The 21,231-nt window shown below is 34.2% G+C and overlaps 1 protein-coding gene across 6 annotated transcripts in view; it reads right to left on the reverse strand.

The window, feature by feature from the left end:
* The window catches only part of Msr-110, a 52,736-nt gene that overhangs the window by 23,124 nt on the left and 8,381 nt on the right, over positions 1 to 21,231 (reverse strand). For all 6 annotated transcript variants that reach the window (XM_053751065.2, XM_053751063.2, XM_053751068.2 and 3 more), the window contains 4 exons: positions 14,838 to 15,008; positions 11,639 to 11,811; positions 10,821 to 10,964; positions 6,017 to 6,191 (listed from right to left, as the gene is read on the reverse strand). In XM_053751065.2, coding sequence (XP_053607040.1) covers positions 6,017 to 6,191; positions 10,821 to 10,964; positions 11,639 to 11,811; positions 14,838 to 15,008 — 663 coding nt within the window. The remainder of the gene's footprint in view (positions 1 to 6,016; positions 6,192 to 10,820; positions 10,965 to 11,638; positions 11,812 to 14,837; positions 15,009 to 21,231) is intronic.

Raw genomic sequence — 21,231 nt, forward strand, 5'->3', positions numbered from 1 at the left:
CGTACTCGATTGCTCGGGGCTCAGTTTATAAGGTTTGTTTGCCATGATCGGAACGTTTACATTTATTTACGTTACGCGCCTCGTGTCCAAACTCCAGAAAACTTCAATGTGCCACAAAATCCACCCTCACTCTCCCCACCCTCCTCACCCCTGATACGCCTGCCGTTACAAGAGATTTTGTAAAAAATGGATCGATGGTAATTTAGAAATTCTTCAGAAGACATTCCATTTTGAAACAATATTTTTCTTTAATTCAATTAACAAAAATCATACTCTTGTCGAATTCCAATGATTCATCATCAAATATAAAGAAAAGAACCGTTATAATTTATACGAGAGCAATATCTTCATCTGTATTCGTGTACACACACATAAACTGTACATTTTAAGTTTTGGTTTATTTGTTCATTCGTTACCTAAAACTTTGTGTAAATTCGGTACGAGTACCGAGTCGTTTTTATATTTAATTCGGTACTATTATTCAATTTATGTATAGTTGACTCGTCTTAAGTTTTTTTGTACATACATCAATAAAAATAAAATACTTATACTAAGCAATAGGTTTACAATTTCATGTTATTTATTTGATGTTTTATGTCGAACTGCGACATCGCGCTAAGAAGCAATGTAACTTTGTCTAAGCCCCCTGTCTGCCTACTGCCTATGCCTACTATGCCTACCACCTACTGTATCATGTTGCTTGGCTATTACATAGAGTTAGTTGTGTAGAATGGCAAATGAGATTTTTTTTATATGAAAAAAAACCTATGAATTACGAAAAGTCGTAGAATAAAAATTGCTTGTTTATGTACCCAAGTATTCTTTAGGAGGTTTTGCGTTTGATACCAGTAACCCTGTAAAGAACAGTTTACAATAATTTATGCAAATAAGCAGAGAAATAGGAAGGGCGGGCAGCCTTCATCATGGCTACTTGACTAAATTTGACATTAGTGTTAGCAATAACACACTCAAAAAGTAGGGCAGGGTCGTTTACTGCCCTTCCTCACCCACAGACTCCTCATGACATTGCTAGGAACTATCCCACGGTAGAGGATGACAACCAAATGCAGTTACAGTCTGTGAAGAAAATGAAAATATCGGATTTTTAACGACCTACACTTTTTCGCCATTGCAATAACACATAGAATGGTTAAGATTGGTCGATAAACACACAGTGTTGCCACCGACAGGAGACAGTGCCCTCATATTTATACTTATCACTTTCATGACAGAATGTAGCACTTTTTACTAAAAAAAAATATGGAATGAATGGCAAGTATGTACTAGGGATGAATTTACTTTTAACTCTTTACAGAAGTGACGAATTAATTGTATGGTATATTGAAAAGGTGGCGAATCGACTATTAACAATAACCAAATTAACAATAACATTTTTTAAAATAAGTCAACAGCAAAACCGGACAGGAACCTCCACGATTGCATTCTTGTTGCAGAATTCAGAGGACAACGACCCAACCCGACCCAAACATAATTATTTTTGCATATAAAATATTATGTAACTTGAGTACGTTTTCATTATATACAATAAGCTCTTATACTAGCGGCCCGTCCTGGCTTTATAATAAATAAAAGTTCATAACTTGAAGAAGTAGCCTACTCCTGAATGTTTTGTCTATCCCTGTGCCAAGTTTCATCAAAATCGGCCTGGTGGTTTATGAGTATATTCATTACAAAAAATCTTTTCTTTTTATTATATTAATATGGATCTAATTATTCTTTTATATATGATCTAAGCTCTTACTTGAGCTATCTTTCTTACAATCAATAAAATAACCGGATTTGGTTAATATTATTGAACAAAATTTACATTATCTATGTAAGTGTATAAATTTCATGAAAATCGTCAAAATTTAGTTCAATCCAAATTTGTAGTGACTTGAAATTAAGCCTTGAACTACGAACGTCATCTCATTCCACGTTTACGAGTGTATATAAAATTATATAGATATTTTATGTGCACATCAAATATTGACTTGATATTACTTCCTTGTCACCTATGATGTGCTTGCTCCCAGGAAGTTATAACTACGTGGTTTATCGTTTATTACTATAAGTTCTTCATTGATGCAGATTATAAGTAGACTCCAACAAGTTTTAAGTATCTCTGCCTGCAGCTTTTATAAGGTATAATTATATTATTTATGTTAAAAATGAACACTTATAATATGACCGATATTTATAAGTATATATTGCGCATTTTTGTTTCATTTCACGAATTGGCAATTTAGTCGTTATCGTCAGATAATTTGTACACAAATAACACTACTCGTATTTGGAATAAATCTATGATACTGCCGGTACGTAATAACGTTAATTTATTGACAAAAAGTCCGGCGCAAACCCATTTAGGTAAGTTGGGGTTTCAACGGACTATTTAAAATGAAATAGGAATAATATTGGTCTCAAACCCATTTATGATTACGTAGGTACCCGTACACTGATTACAGTTAAAATCAGATTTGCATTTTAGGCGTAATAAAAAATATATACCCAAATGCGGCAGTAACTTCGGTCAATATATTTATTGTTAGTGGGTTAAAAAAAGCTACAAATTGACCTGCATTTTACCATTGCAATTTCTTCTGATTTCTTCAAAACTTTCATCGTGTATTTAAGATGAAAAAGGAAGCTCAAAGTATAGAAACTGATTTATCTACACCACTTTATGTCATGTCTCATAATAAAAACGGGATTTTCTTTTCACATTGCCTTGTGGAAAAAGACGCGTGAGTACACATCAAAGGCACAGCGCTTTGAATAGTCCTGTCGTTGGTCTGCAATTAAAGTAGAGCAGCTTAACCACATTTATGTATATGTATTCATACCTGAATGTGGGTTATGAATATAGCATGTACAATATGTACATACAATGATTAATACTGGACGATATTTTTCCTTTTCTGCTGAGTTAGCTTAAAAATAACAAAATACTACACGTTGTGGTACCGAGCGAAGGAACTAAATTGGTCCGCAGGTCTTAGTCACCTATGTTTTTAACCTTATTGGTGTATTTTAAAACAAAAACATAATGTTTTATGATTTGTATACAATGTATATAACATATTTTTAAAATACAGATGATAAATATATGTATATGCTAAGCCGAGGCACGCGCATGACTGCGTGTCACATTGCGCCACTCTTTGCGAAGTTGCAACGCTGCATTTTAAGAATATTTTCCGCGAACATTTTCATATTGTCGAGGCAATTGTCATGCATAATTTACTTAGTTCCTGAGACAATTAGCACACTTTCCTTGTTATAAATTCGACCTAGACATTCGCGTGATTTGAGTATGCATACAGGATGTTTGGTAGATCAATGCCAATCGTCCACCAAACGCTTACAAGTAACTTTTTTTGGGTCAATTTTCCTACCTCAAGGATTTGGCTGGCTGGCCAGGGTCCAGCCATTGCGATGAGCGTTTCCGATTATCGTAGAGAATCCACTTTTCATCACAGCTAATGATTTGATTTAAAAACCCTTCATTATTGTGCCGGTTAAATAATGTAGCGCAGCAGTCGACACGCGTTTGCTAGTTTGCTTCACTCAATTCGTGAGGTGCTTCCCAATTTATTTCAAGTGGATTAAAATTGTTTTATCACTAACACCGAAGCCTGAAGCTAACTCGGACGTGGTTTGCGATGCGTGGATCCGCTTCCACAATAGCCTTCTTCATTATCAACTAGGGTCTCCGGCCGTCCATGGGGCTTGTTCTGCAGGTCGAAATTTCCAGAACGAAAACGTTGGAACCAAACACGCACTGTGTTTTTTTTTGCGACACGACCGCCATACATTTCATTAACCTTTCGATCCATTTCCGCAGCACTGGTGCCACGGTGGAACTCGTACTCATAAATAATGCGATATTTCAAGTTTTCCATTTTTTAAACTGAGTGACGCAAACAGAAAAATCAGAAGAAAAAAACAAATGAATAACAGTTAACGAAACACAAATACACGTGTAAATAGCTGTACAAATTTGAATTTGCAATTCCTAACCAAAGAGGAGAAATTTTGATTAAATTGGCCAGTACAACAAAACGCCAATTTCATATTTAAGGACCTAATACTTTAATGAGAACAAAAAAGTACTAAATGTCAATATAATACTAAATCAAATACAAGTTGATCAATAAGAACAACACTTGATTATCGCGTTCCATTATGTGAATGCATTTATACGCTTTATTTTATATACAGACAAGTGCCCTATTTTAGGGAAAATTTTAAAGTGATTTGTATTGTGCTTATTATATCAATAATAATATTATTAATTTATTAATCTCCAAAGTATCATAAAAAACCTACAAGAATATATATTTGTATTGGAATTGTTTGTCCTGACATTTTATCACATGTGTAATGTGTTCTCCAAACCTTTCTCGTTTTGTCGCCTAATTTAATCATGATAATGCTTTTTGGAGTTAGTACTTCTAACCCACATGCTCCAATTTGGAGTCTGAGATAATTGAATATAACAGATTCAATATGCAAAATAATGTAATGGCTTTCCATTTTTAGCATGCTTGATAGATCCGCAAGTCGAACAAAAAAGAGGCACGGCCGTACCATCCTTTTCTCGAATTATTAACTTACAGTTATTACTTTGTTACACTTGTTTTATAATAAAATATAAATAATTCTACTTTGAAAACTCGCTTTCTTTGTTTCGTAATCTCGCGTAAACTCGCGTAATCCTAAAGCTAGCAGAACTATTTTTTTAAATAATAATAATAATAAATATATTAGGACAATCACACAGATTGAGCTAACCCCAAAGTAAGTTCGAGACTTATGTTATGGATAATACTATACTCACTCAACGACACTATGTTTTATAACAAATACATATTATATATAGATAGACATCCAAGACCCGGGCCAATCAGAAGTAGATAATTTTCCATCATAATACCCGACCGGGGATCGAATCCGGCTCTCGGTTCAGAGGCAAGCACTTTACCACTGCGCCACCGTCAAAACAAGGATTAAAGATTTGGTATTTTATGTTGATTTAATAAACCATACATTTTTAATTATGCCAAAAAATAAAATGGGGCTATCAGTACCTATTATTGATAATGTGTGAATAGTCAAAACATAAAAAATCGAAATCCAAAATTTATCCAAAAAAATCTATAATACGTAATTGGTTATAATATTTAGAGTGTGCCACCTCGATTCATATTAAAGGTAGGTTCAGTGCAGTGGTTCATACAAAGTCGATTTTCATTGTAAATTCTTTTTTATTTATTTATTTTTTGTCTATGCCAGGGCCATTGCATGGGGGAGTAAGATAAAACATTATAAACAATGAATGTGAATAATTGAAGTTTCAAACTAGTCCATAAATTCATTGATTTTTTAGGATAAACGCAAACCTCAATAACTTGGTGATAAACGATAATATTATATCATGATTACTCACATGTATTAATAGGATCTTTATTATTTATAAGCCTTTAATTTTTTTTGGCATAATTAAAAATTTATGGTGTACTGTATATATTATGATAGTAAAATCATTATGAATATGCAATAAAGGGTTTTTTATTATATTGGACTAGCGGATGCCCGCGACTTCGTTCGCGTGGCCGAATTTAGCTGCACCATTATTACTCTTCTTCAGGTGGTCAAGATCTTCGATTTTTATACTTCAACAGGAAATGACCATCAGGCCAACAATTTGTATTATACCTATTGGATAACACATGTATGTTTTTTAACTATTTGAAATAAATGTAATATATCTATAGGGCCTGTTTCACCACTTGCTGATATAGTATCTGATAGTCTATATGTATCGAACAGATAACATTAAAAATTGTGTTTCACAAGTTGTTTCAATTGTGTTCCATAAAGCTAGCAGACCAATTTTTCTAAAGGTGAACTTTATTTAAAAATATTTGACGTTCGAACAAAGATGTAGACGTTTATTGTTTGCCTGTAGGTGATTAAACACAAGAAAGCTGTATAAGATAAGGGTACTTACCGGCAGAGGGAAAGGCATAGGGCGGTTGGCCATGGGTCCGAATGGCATGCGGGGCTCAGCAGCCGGGGGCGGCGGGGGAGCACGCTCGCCCTGGGGCCTCAGGGGCAGCCTCACGGGGCCCGACAGCGGGAATGCGAACACCTGAGACTGTGGCTCGGGGAACATGTTCACGGGTCTGCCAAACACCAATGAAGGTTAGTCATATCTGTGTCATATCATAACCAATGTCATATTACATCTTAAGAGCCCTTTTTAACCCGCTGTTTGGCATTCCATCTACCGCGATATAAAGTATTATTTGTTTCTCTGAAAGAGCCAATATAGGAACTACTGACAACGAAGGCAGAACCACTTCAAACATGTTTAAATTAAGAGCATCTGCGAAATTTATATTGTTAGACAAATAATTTTTGTGAGCGAGCACCGTTGTCGGAGGATTAAGAGATTACACAGCGCTAATCTGTTTGGTTCGATCATTATACTCTTGGTTCGAGAAAGCTTTGTTTCAGTAAACCACTTTACTTATTCTATACCTTTATTTTAGATCTTATCTTAGCCATTTATTTATATTTATTTATATTAGTTATATTTATTGTTTACTACCTAACCAAAAACCATGATCGTGGGGTTGATATATGATGATACCACTCAAAGTCTACTAGAAAACTGAAAAGGTCAAAATATTTCAAAATTCAAACTCATTTTAGTTTTTTATGGTGGTCGAGTTTGTTTTTATAATTTCATATATGTCAAATCTCTGACCTTGTCAACTACCCTCTTAATAACACAAAATTGCTGGGTTACAATTATGTTTTATCAAGTTTGTGTTCTTGAATTATTGACGTTCAATTGGTATATGTTTCTCATACCACCCGTATCTAATGGTATTCCGCCATGCTAATGTCCGTTCACATATTCTACGCAGGCTTATACAAAGCGGATTAGTTAATAAGATCTTCCAATAAAGATAGAAATGGTTAATTCGTTACAGTATTTTATTGAATTTTAGTTATCTACAGATACAAATATAATTTTTATTTATCACATTACCCAATTAATTAATACTATTATTAATGATAATTGGTATAGATGTCATTAAATTTACATCGACGAAAATATGAATAGAAATCGGACTATGACCGACATTTGTGAATACAGTGTTTATGGTGATAAAGCTGAAATTATAAAACATAATTCAAATGAATTTTGTTTAAATGTAGTTATTTTATTTTTTTACAATAACATCAGGAATCATCTTACGTACTCTCGATAGCCATCATATGTGAGACATTAAGTGTTTCTCATCGTCTCGTTTCCAATTATTTTACTGTTTACACGATGCAAAACTAATAAACTCAACCTCACAATATAGTCTAGACATCACTGGAACGTTGTTAGGTATACAAGTACTTACAATATACGCAGTTTCCTCGAGATACAGACTCACGTCTAGTTCGAGGATGGGCTTCCAAATGGGTCAAGATAGATAAATGTTCTCTCACCAATGTAACTCATTACATTATACATATAGCTATTTTGTACAGAAATTGTGTTGTTGGCAAATAAATTATTTATTATTTATTTATTATTTAAAAAGTTATTGTTCAAGTAAATACCAAACCCTAAACAAAGAACAGGTGCAAGTAAGTAATTGGATCTGAGTTACGGGAGATTCTATTTACTTTGCATCCAATTATTCATTTGTAATGTCGGGTGGGACAATGAGGTGGGACCTATACGAAATTAAATTGATTTCTACCTATCAGAAATTCAATTGTTATGTATTCAATGGCCTTCAGATGTATTCATCAATTATTTGCTCAAACATTTACTAAGACTGATTAGCACGCTTGGTAAATACCTTCTGCTAAGGTTAGAACAAAATATAAGTTACTAGTTGCACCCGGTGTACCCCGCGGTTTATTCATTGGAATTATTTTTTAAAATACGTTTTTAATTTTAAATACAGTAGCGACATCTACTTATAAAGCGCCAATGACTATCAGACTTTTTGAGTAAATTCGGCGGGGATCGCGTATTTTTTTAATAATATCTATGCCTGTATTTATTGAAGGTATAGACTTCTTGTTAATCTATACTATTATTATAAAGAGGTAAGCGTTTGTGAATTTGTATGTTTGAGACGGGGTAATCTCCGAAAATACCGAACCGATTTCAAAAATTCTTTCACCATTAGAAAGGTACTTTATCCAAGATTGCTATAGGCTATATTTTTTCTCAAAATTCCTGCGGGAGCGAAGCCCCGGGCAACATCTAGTACGTATATAAGTCGGTGATTGAAGTTATCAGCTAACTCAATACCAAATTTGATAAAAATTGGCCCAGTCGTTTGAGCGTTAAGAGGTAAGAAACTTTTGCCTTTATAATATTAGTGGGAAGTGGGATTAGTGGTATAGACCTACAACGTTACGAAGTCTGAAGCCGTTTGTCACTTTCTCACCTCAAGTACCTACATAAGTGCGAATTAAGTAAATTCCCACCGCATAACTACTTCTAAGTTAGCAACTTCGCGTAACATATTGTTTGCACGTGTCGTCATCTTTATGAGTTATCGCTATAACGAGATAGTTAGGCAGGTACTAAGCTCTGTTACTGAAGCAGACGGAAATTCTGATAAAAGATTCAGTATCATTTCTCCATCCCTAACGGGATAGATAGAGTCAACAGTCGTAAAAGTCGGATGCCACTTTTAGGTGGACACTACTGGACAGTGTGCTTATTTAGTTCGTACCTAGCTTTGAGATAAATATTATCTTAACTAATATTATATTATTAATGCGAAAGTAAGTTTGTTTATTTATCTACTCTACACGACCAATTTTCTTGAAATTTTCCCGGAAAAATAAGTGTTCCTGAATTTTACGCAGGCGAAGCCGCGGGCAAAAAGCTAGTACTAAATTAAAGTACTGATAATTTAAATTTGACTTAAAATGTGTTTACGGTACTGAGTTTATTAAAAAAAGAAGGGCATCGTTTGCCAACAAAAATACATAATGTATCGAGATAATGTTAGATAAATGTATCTATAATTTTCTATTGGGTACGTGTACGTGCCTGGATAATATTGGTCAGCCATAATAAAAATTAAAGATTGGTATAGAATGTTATATCAAAAAATATAAACACAAACACAAACGATATCATAAAGTTTCTGGTAAAACAGTTATAGAAGATCTTGGAAGGGTAGATATACAACATAGCAAGATCGCATCTTTCACTTACGTTACATGGGTGAAGATACCCGAGCTTCTACTCCGACATGCGATGAAATTCAGAATGACACGCCACGTAAATACCACAAGGAGATGAAAAATACCGGAGCCTCAAGACGACTCGCCTCGCTCGGCAAGTAGGTAATAGAACAAAGTTATGATCTTATGAAGTATTTCATATCACAAGTTGCTCTTTAACTTATAGTTGGTATAATTGGGGCTTGTTTCACCGCTTGCTGATAAAGTATCTGTACTGCCTATATGTATGCATTTTTTGTTTATTTTTCCAACGGATTCTTGGCTTTCCACATCCTAAATATCACCAGGTACACGCCAGATGAGCGGACTTATTAACATTGATACAAAAAGTACAAAACAAATTGCATACAAAAGGTAATAACTATTTCAGAGGAGTTACGTCCAGGTCGCGCCGCTACCAAAACTCGCTTTGAATATTTTGTTATTTCGCATAATGGTCAGCCAAAACCCCACGCCATTATTATTTTTTTTAATGTCAGTAAACAGTTACGGCTACTGATATATATACATTTTAATTTTCTCTTTTGCACAAGAAATGCCAATTTTACATAACCGACTGGAAGTTAAGTAACAAAGCATCGTACCAATTCCTCATGTTATGTTATGTAAGTAGGTATCGTTATTATTAAAAAGAAAAAAAAACAAATCAATATTTCGAGTAAGTATATGGAAACCACAGATCGTTTAACTTTATTTGTTCGTATAACCAGAAATCGCAAATAAACCCACATACTCATATTTGTTCTTCGAGGTTTGAGCCGCTTTCTCTTGAACCAAGTAAGTTCTATTGTTTGCACATGGCGAGTCCAGCTTCAGTATTACTGCTGATTCATTAGTGATATTGTAAGCTTCTAGTATTATTGTAACTATATGATGATTACTACTGTCCTGAGAGAGTAGTGTGTGTATGCAGATCAACTAATTTACAATTTCACGGCTATACGTTTCTCAATTTAATTTATTTGTTTTCGATTTAATTATAATCTCATAAAATTTAGTAACATAATTTAAGTTATTCCTAACATGACTGTGAATCTTTGTTATCTGAGAATAAACGATTTTATATTAATTTTATTTTAATTTATATTAATTTTAATTGAATTCATATTAATTTTAATTATTATTTAAGAGCTGAATTACCCAATGAATACCGAAACAGATCATATGCCGATTGTAAATAACGGTAGTGACAGAGGCAATAAATACTTTATAAATTACTATTACATATAGTAAACGTTTTATGTAATTATATTATTCTACTATCCTAAACGGTTATCCGAGTTGAAAAGGCGCACCTCGCATTCTTCTAAAATGAGTTCTATAAGTACATATAGTGAATCAGTAGAAAAAGATGATTCCAAGCATGTAGTACTTATTATACAATTTCGAAAAATAATTTGAAATGCCTCTTTTCAACTATCGGGTGGCAGTATTATACGTTGCGATATACTTCATGGAATTTAAAAAGATTATCAGACCGATCCCAGCCTGCCTTTCATTATATTATTTACATAAATAGAAGTACGTATTACCTAGGCTCGTCACCACCGTGGCAGATGATTGCGATCCTCTCGGCGCGCGCGCTGCGCGGCGCGAAGGCGCCGAGGATGTTGAAGGGGAAGCGCTTCTCCATCGGCTCGTCGTGGCGCCGCTCCACTACGCAGTTCATGCGACCTCTGAACCAGGTTTAATAATACTTTCACAAATGGTTTCAGTTTCACGACTTTATCCTTAACAGCAAAATGTCTGGGATAATGTTTTAACATCAGGATTGCTGATTAATTCAAAATGGTGGAAGACTGGGTTGTCGAAAGTACCTGTATTGTTTGCGGCTCTGGAAGCATAACGCCTACACAAGCAATTGAAATCTAACTCCAACGCTAACGCTAACTTTTCATATGTCAGGTAACTAAACATGCATTAACAAGCAGTAAATATTTCATCGTTTGTACACCTAGCTCGATACTTTATAATGCTAGTCTGGAATAAAAGAGAAAAATAATAATATACCAATTACTTTCTTCCGGTGAGTTCAGCTAACGACTAAAACTCAAAAAGAAATTGTGTCACTTCTCAGTAGTGGTCGTACCGGAAATGTTTTTTAGTAGTTGTAATTTTTTGAGTAAAGTAAATGAAGATTTTATGTGACGTTCCTGTTACGGTTTAATTTCTGAACATGGACTTTAGCTAGTTAATTTCTGCTGGCATCATAGTCAATATGAGATATTGTTTACGCAAAATAAATAGGATATAAGTAAACGTATATTTTTGAACACAGATTTATGAAGAGACCCGATTTCAAGTGAATTAGGTTAAAAGATAGAAAAGAAAATGTGATTCTGGAACTGACTTCTGATTGTTGGCGAGGAAGGCGCCAGCGAGCTCGTCCAGGTCGAACTGGATGGGCAGCTTCAACATGGGCCGGTTGTCGAATTCGTCGTCCTCCTCCGCCGAGCTGTCTGATTCCGAGCTGTCGTCACTCGAGTTGGGAGACTCGTTCTTGGAGACTTCGTCGTCAATTTTCTAGAAATTGAAATATAAGAAATTATATTATTAAAGATTAGGATTTTCTCCCTAATTTACTCTCAGCAAGTAATGTTTTTATGAAAAGAAATACTTATTAGGGGGTAAAAAATCTTTCTAAATAGCCTAAAATACTATACATAAGTGGTTATCCTCGTACATCACCACCCACGGTGAACTAAAACAAAGCCTGTGTCATACATATAGACCTACATGTACTTGCAACATACACAAAAGTAACCCGTTAGTCGTAACAAATCGCTGACGTGAAAAATCTTTACTTTCATGTTTTCATTTTACCTTTTTTCGAATATTTGAGTAAAACAGCCTGCAAAACTTTCCATTATTTGTTGGGTATCTTCGAGACTTTTAAAAGCTTCTTGGTGTCTGGAATATCTCAAATTCTCAGATATCGAATAAAATTGTAGAGTAAGAACTACGAAACTGATATATAAAGTTTCAAAGAAATATTTTGAGTGAAAAAGCTCGTCAATACTGTTTAGCTATAGTTACCTATGAAATATTTAAGTAAGAGTACGAAGGCCGTAGCAACGACCCGGGATTTAATCCCCAGCGGCAACAACGGCGGCGGCCGGGCGTGCTAATATCGGCGTATGTTTAACTTTCTATTCTAACTTATATATCATGAATCACTTCTTCACTTTTCATAATTGTGTACGGCATAATTTAGAATAACACGTTTTTCACCTTATTCCAAACAAAATGTAATGAGGTTTAAATAATATTTTCTAACTATACGTTCGATGAACGCTCTACTTATAATTTAGGTATAAAGGTTCTGGAATTTTGCCACAATATATGATTTCTATGTAAAATACTAAGTGATGTTCGAAGTATTGTTTGCATTGTGCGACACCGAGAGTTCGCCCGGCATGTCCCGGTCTTGAGTGCAAGTGCACCGCAACGGCCTCGACCTGACCTATATCTACCTATTCAGGTACAGCCAAGAAAATAATTAGGTATCCAAGTCGCAATTTGTGTTTCTGATTTGCTTGTGAGGTTCGTCACTGACCATTGTCCTCTCAAATTGATCTACACATGTAAAATCAAAAATAACATTTATTTACTCAGCGTTCTTTTTTTTATATAGTTATTTAGTTTTGATCGCCGCACCTGTACCATGTGTCAACCCTCCGAAACGATCAGTCTACTTTTCGTTAGTACCAATTTAAAAATCTATAATTTAATGTCAAATAGCAATTTTATTCGCGAACGCTACACTAAGTGCTTACGTATATAATAAAAAGCCGATTGTTGGCATTACGTGCCTGTTTATTAGCACGCTTGGATAAATAGCCAACGTGACAATTAAATTTCTGGAAAACATCAATCACATCAGTTATACATAAGCAGGTATAGGTTTCTAAACAGTGCTGAATAACATACGCTATCTAGACTGATACAAGACCAGTTTTCCATATATGTTCATTACATTGCGCCAATCTCAATCAATTTTAATGTTGCAATTAGTCTATCTATTGGAATAACTTTTGTCATTTCCGATATTTGAATCCAATACGCCAATAATTAACAATAAACAATCAATTTAATGTTTTAGGCACGAGACGAGAATATTTCCATTTGATCTGCACATCTCGTTCTGTGCTGTTTGCCAGACACAATCGCTCGGACATCCTGCGCGAGACAATGCGCCCGCGCACCATTGTTTCGCCGCCCTCCGCTTGTAAACATTTTCTAGCATTTTGATTGCTAGTCGAAAGATCAACCTATAATAAATAATAACACAAATATTACATAGTATATACTGCTCAGTTTAACAATTGAACTATAATAAGTTATATATATAAGTTATTCTGGACCTGGCTGGTATTTAATAGAATAAGTATGATAATATAAAATACCTTGTGCATACTTAAATTTCTGTGTTAAATTGTCATAATTAGGTGATTGTCATGATATACCATTTACAGAGAAGGACCCGTAAATGGTAGATCAATTATAAGATCCTATTTTACTAGATACTGACGCAATACCAATCGATTTGCAGCTAAATGTGACAAATAGGACGGCACACACAATACATGGTGTAAATAAATTAGGCAAATAATTCGTTCTACCTAGCGCGTAAAAAAAAATACTTATGTTATATGTTCCTACTTTTGAACCGATTACCAACCACAACGTGATCAGGGTTTTCATTTAAACTAAAAATTTAATATTTCACTTCAATTAAATATCCGCCTTTCTAAAGTGTGGCAATAAAAGTGCATACTTTATGCAAGTAATTATTTTTATCAAATATTTAACAGCATTGGCAATAAAAACAATAAAGATCTGTCACTGGCACTTTCACGCACTCGGAGCAATGCCCGTGGAACATGGAGTGAGTTGGTAAAGGTGTTGCAAGCACCGCGCTTGCAATCCTGCCATCTCGTTCTCTCTGATCAATCCAGTTGGAGTGAAAGCGGTGACGTCACCACTTACACCGGCCGCGCATCATCGCACATACATAAACACCTCAGGAATATTGTGTAATGTTCATCAAACCTTCTAATATAACCCGCATGAGCCAATCATTTCCTTGCAGAGATAGGTTTAATTACTAATTGATATGTAAAATGTTACGTTACATTTACGTCTATTTTAGGAACAATATTATGAAATCTTAGCAAGAGGTGTTGTGGCAGTAATAAATAGACCTAATATTTATGGCAAAATGTCTGAAACCTTAATTCGCAAAACCTAGTTCAGGTCACGATATTATATTCACGATATGTATTATATTGTATTCACGATTCACTTTGCGTTCCAAGTTCGGAACTGTAATCTCAACATCTCTATTCAAAAAAATACAAACGACAACACAAAGTTTTGCTTATATATAAATCTGAAGCTTATAGAAAAATAAAACTTACCGCATTAATTATATACCCATGTTTTTTTCAGCTTTAACTGACATAAAAAGTTCTCATACTTAGCATTTAATGAAAACCTTTTTTAATAAGTGCTAAGTTGACCTCGACGGCCAGCAGGTTTAGAATTACCTGTAATTTGTCCTCATCAATCTTGGACTCTGCGTGGTTCAGTGCGTCATCCTTGAGCTGGTTTTCAGCCGTAGGAGCCTGGCTGGGCTGCGCGGTAGCTGCCGTCGATACCGGAGTAGGTGGAGGAACTCCGTGCAATGCGTGAGCATTAGCTATTGGCAATGGCTCATCCTGAAGATAAAAAAAATATTTTTTAAATTCACGTTCTCATTTGTAATTTATTGCACTATCATCCTCAAGCAGACATAAGCGAAATTTACTTTGTTTTCTTAATCTTTAACGACTAGACAAAAAAATTTAGTTATCACTAATTTTTTTTTTAAAGTTAGTAATTTTAACATCTAAATTCATACGAACGAATGAAACAATTGCTATAACTTATAGCGCATGTCTGATATGATGATAGCACGTAGACAGTAATTTCTCCTCTGGAAGAAAAAACATTGAAGTACCGTGAAATATTTTAGTTTACCTACCTATCATTTATAATTGCTGTACTTATTGTTCCCGTCAAGGAGACCAAAGAAGGTTGTCGTTTATTAGATACCATTATAAATCGACAAAAAGGAGTAATTTTCCGTATAATCGCTTTTTGTGGTTTGCTCGGTCTCTCTCGGTCAAAGCCAATCGTTTCATTAATAGTACCTAACCTTTAAAACATGACCAACATCGCCGCTTACTTTTAACGCAAAAACCATAGGTGTTCATCGTAAAATGTCGGATGCCTTCGAATGAAGGCAGTCTCTTACGTAATTTGCATGGGTACGCAGTGTATAGGTCGGTGTACGGTACATACTATACATGTACCTACCTACTCAGGCATTGAGCTTCATCATTGTTCATGCCAATTGCCGCGTTCTCACTGGATAATCGCTGGAGTTGACGACTGACATAGTCATGCAAAGTATTAAAAAAACATTCTAGCAAAAGTGCAAGGTTACTAACGTTACGAGGGGAATCTTAGGGTTATGAATAACTTTAAGGTATTATTGTACATTTAGCAGATTTTAAAAAGGAAAGTATTCTCTTCTAACAATAACAAAAGTATTTTCTTTGCTCATTTATATACAACGCCGCAATTTGTTAAATGTCGCAATTTAATATCACCCTGAAAATGGTCGCTAGCCAAGCGAATCTCAATCCAAGGTTCACTTGCTTCCATCCACAAGTATTTAGTGAGCTAATATCTACGTGTTGTGTCATTCACCATTCTACCTTGAAGTACCTAAGTATATGTGCGTTATATTTTAAATTCAGATAAATTAAATGTCGATGTCTCAAGTAGGAAAATGATGTAAAGCAGCCGAGCGCGAAGTGTTCGCGACCGCAACTGATAGAAAACGGTGATTACGTCGGTGACACTATTGTCGCCTTTCGTATTGTGCACTATCTACATCCACCAGACTTTTACTGGATTTGCGAAACATTTGAACGTTTAGCCGCGGTTGCCGCGACCGTTGCAAGCTAACGAGCAAATTACACGTCTCTAAACACTGACAAAGTGCAATCATCTGCGTAGGAAGCTGTTTCGGATTGAAACACCTAACCTAGAATGTACACGGAATCATTACTTTAACTCATGGTGGTTTTAACTTTGCTTTAAATTATGGGATGCCTTTCAATAATTTCTGATATTTATCTTGTTAGGGTGGGATGGGTTTCCTATTCGTTGACCAATGGGATGGGCACATTTGCAAACTAATTTTGCAAATCTATAAACGACAACAGCTATCATCATACACATGTATATTTAAATCACTACTACCTACATATTATGCCTCTTTAACGCTAACTTCTGCGTTCAATATCCTTCAATTTAAATTGGAACGAATTAATTTTAATATTTTCGCCAAATGCGGCATAAACGTGGCCTTCACTGATATTGAACGCGAAGGCTACATAATTCGTGTCATTGTTATAGGTATATAAAATAAACATAACTTTAATTTATCATATTTCAAAATTTGCAAGCCACAATGGAATTCCTAAGAATATTTTTTACAAATATCTATAAACACTTATGATTCTTGGACTCCAGTACGCAGAACGAAAATTAAATGAAAAAACGTGTGTAAATATTTATATTGCTAAATTCCGTGAAACATTATTTCATTTATGTAAATGTGACAGGGTGGGTATATTAACTAGTTACCACAATATTATTTGGTAATACATACTCGTGTTCATTCATAATTTTATTTTGTATCGATTGTCTTTTCACCAGATCCAGACTCTACATCTACGTAATGTTTCAACATACGCATCTTCAATTGTTAACGGTCAAAAAAGCCCAGGCTTTTGTATGCATTAATTTGTTAGGCCAGTCTGATTCATGGTTGTATCATAAAGGACTTCTAATAAGTCAGAACATAGCAACAATTTTGACCGTTAAAAATTGAAGACGCGTGTGTTGAACTCCGCAAAGTACTGGTACTTTGCGGAGTTCGCCACCATCTGATCCGTTGGTCAGTGGAAAATTTGATCGGTATCAGGCAGTGTATATTAAACATTTAAAATTAGTTATTTTAAAATTTAAATTACCAATGTCGTTGTTGTACTTCATTTATTTCAATGGAATTCCCCATTTTTTGCTAATGATCCAGTATGACATAAATTTGACAAACAAAGGCATTGTTAGTGAGCGTCAGATGTCTATCACGAATTTTGTATTTTCGTCGCAGACACCTATCTGACATTTATTAATAAAAATATACATTTATATTATTAATTACGAATAAGCAGTGTTAATCTGGTTGGACAAGAAAGTAACGAGAGCACCATTTACATCATTATCTTGAGCAGCAAAGCATAGAAAATTAATTAGAATATCAGAGATAACAATTAGCCGATGACACGCGGAGAGCTCCGATGAGAACGGATGCAGAGGACGACAGAGGCGCGCGCGCAGAAAATCACTCATTTCCGTTACAAACAAAAACTAACACACTTATTATTTACACGTGACTCAGTTAAAATAATAGATTGAATACAGTTGACTATTGTATCTATTCGGATGATGTGTGCGAGGAAGCGGAGCTGTGTGCGAGGAAAAATTATTTATTACACAAATTTTCTAGTTAAAGTCTGCTTTTTTTTAAATCACGTTTTTGTAACCTAGTAAGTTAAGAGAAGATATATCTATACTTTCAATTTAATTTTATAAGTACGACAGTTTGTCTATCATGCTTTCACAGATAAACCGCTGAGCCGATTTAGATGAAAATTGGAATAGAATTCAAACTTATGTTTGACTTCTATTCCAATTTTCATCTAAAGCGTACAAGCTAGTATCGGTAGCTCATCATATTCCACAGAGACTCCATAGAATGTCAGATTGCTGAGTATCTACTTATACTAAGATCATTTATTTTGAGGATTTTAATTTTATTTTTGTATTTGTTATCAGCATGCACAATTATTACAACACGGACCATTTAAAATTAACATATCGGGTAAGCTAAACACACAGCTACCTACATACATGTTTAAGTTTTAGTGAAATTGGTCACGACCACGACATGACGCCAGGCGAATCAAGAACTTAATGCTCCTCAGATGTTTACATTCCTTCGTTACGCTCACTCAAAATATTATGAGTTAAAATTTCAGTGCAGTGTGGTATTACCACTGGTCCAAATCATTATTTTCTTAACATTCAACGTTTTTTACTTTACATAACTTTTGGCCATCCTCCTGCTGTACATGGTACTGTTGAGAAATCCAACAAAGATTTCATACCTGTAGGCATGAAGTGCCAGGTACCTTTTCAACTACTTTATTATTAGGAGGTTAGGAGTATCATTTCAGTACCTATAAATAAAAAAAATATAATCGCTATAAATAATAAAAATATAACCGCGGAGACGGTTTAAAATTTTTATCCTTATACAACAACTTGGAATACAGTTTTATTCATTTACATATACCTATGTTACGTGCGTCAAATGCAAAGTGTCCATAACATACATTGTTACTATTTAGTACCTGTGTTACATGTAAAATAAGGCAATGACGATACTATGGCTAGTGTTAACTGTTAACCAAAAAATAATACAAACAAAAATAGCAAGATACTTAACATAACAATAGAGGATTACGAATATATAATAAGGTATGTATAAACGTACACAGCCCACAATAGAAATGTTTCGTCAAGTTAACATGTAGCTCGAAAAGAAAGTGCGGTCATGCTTTTAAAAATAACTTCATGACATTATTTTTGTACTATTTGTCCATTTTTGTTCTCAATTTACTGTAGTCTTAATTACTACCCCGCTCTCTCGTACACCGTTACTATCACCTAACGGGTATGATTACATACAAGTAACATTTTTTCTCAATTTCTATCGCGATATTTTGCAATTTTTATAAAATGACTGTGATTTATTTTATCCTCAAGTTATAATGTCCCAGAAACAATTTTCATAATCTAATTAATAAAAATGATCTAGTTATTGTCTCACATTCTACTTGGGGCAAAAATACATTTTTTGTATGTATGTATGTTTGTAACGCGATAACTTTCGAACCGTTAGTCAGATTTTGATGAAATTTAAAACGTATGTACAATCTGTCAATGGAATTTTTAAGTTCGTGGGGCAATAAAATCGGCTAAGCCGTTTTTGAAATATTCACAATTTTGAAAAAAAAATGGTATTTGCGAGGTGATTTTGTATGTTTGAGGCGGGTAATCTCCGAAGCTACCAAACCGATTTCAAAACTTATTTCACGATTACCATACTTAGGAAGGTACATTATCAGATATTGCTATAGGTATATATTTGTTTTTCAGCAATATCAATGAACACTTGTAAAGTAATCCGAAAAAAAAGCGCTACCGAAAATCTTAACGTGTGTGCGCTGTCCCTACTGTTGATTATACATGATGTACCACAAAAATATAGGTTTTTAGTAGATCTATAAAAAAGTCCGCGACACTATACATCTATCTTTTATAATTAAGTAACTATAAGGCATTTTATATATAAAAAGATAATGTAAATTATAAGGTGCATTTTGACAAATATTACTACACAAGATAATTTATTTTATGAAGATAAATTTCGTCCTTTACAGCACATAAATTGGATTAATTATTATAGCATTTTTGTTAACTTTGTGTTTCGTTAGGTATTATATTAGACAAAATAACCATAAAAGTAGGTAATTTTGTCTGGTATAAACAAGTATAATTGGAAATTTGATATGAAAAAGAGCTCGTCTAGGTCTTTCTTCAATGACTTTCTGGATGAATTAAAATTAAAAACTTTTGAAAGTCCTCATATAAGTCGATAAAATAAAGGTTGTAGGTAAATAACTTAGTTCAAATAATCTCAGGTAAACGCAAACCTCTCAAAAATAACCTAATAAACGAACATATTGACGTTATTATCGTTTGTATCCTAACTGACCAAAACAATAACAAAATGCGCAAAAAAAATTTCCTTGAATATCAAATTGAAAGGAGGTACAAATTCTGTCTTCAGATACAGTGACATATAACGACTTTCAGTATACATTATTGTATTCAGTGGACCTACAAATAGTACGAAGCACACACACATTCACACTTAGGTCTAGATATTATAGGTATTCATAAAAGTTTGCAAATGACCGAAGCCTGCGATCGTTGCTGCCGCGACCTTTGACTTTTATCCCACCCCAGCGGTTGAGGCTATTGCTCAAATAATGTAACTAAACATAAACCACACATTTATTTTATTACCAAGCAATTGCTTAATCCTTGCATCAACCAAGATCCACAAGAATGCATCAACCAAGATAACTAACAATTTGTTATTTTGTATGTTGTAAAAATGAATCCTCTTGAATGAAAATAATAACATTGTCCTAAAAAGTCTACTTAATTTAATGTAAATTCCGCAAGATTATTCTAAACGTAATCCTCTTTACTATAGTAAATTAATACACAAACTTTTATGATAAATCAGTTCATCTTTATAATACCTATATTATTATATTGATAAAATTATATAAATAGATAAAATGCTTCATTGAGTGATGATTTTCTAATAATTATCATGAATATCATTGTTGCAATCGTAGCAATGAGATCTTCTTTGTTTGCAGTAGGTACTCTAATTATACATATGCCAATTAAAACAGCCTTCCGTCGAGTCCTGAACCGTTGCATAAATATCACAATAACATTAGAAACGTGGCTTTGCGTCACTGAGGATTCAAGGTGAGCAAGTTGTTGCTGCTGGCGACGAGGCACCGTCATCTCAGAGCTTCACTTCTCATCTTAATGTAAAATAAGGCAATGACGATGGCTAGTAGTTCAAACGTTTTGTATACACATTTGAATTGCGAGCGTAAAATTTAATTTTTACATGCTGAATTATTACAAAATTCACTTGCTGATTGAGATGAC

This window comes from Plodia interpunctella, chromosome 10 (genome assembly GCF_027563975.2).
Source record: "Plodia interpunctella isolate USDA-ARS_2022_Savannah chromosome 10, ilPloInte3.2, whole genome shotgun sequence".
Taxonomy (NCBI): domain Eukaryota; kingdom Metazoa; phylum Arthropoda; class Insecta; order Lepidoptera; family Pyralidae; genus Plodia; species Plodia interpunctella.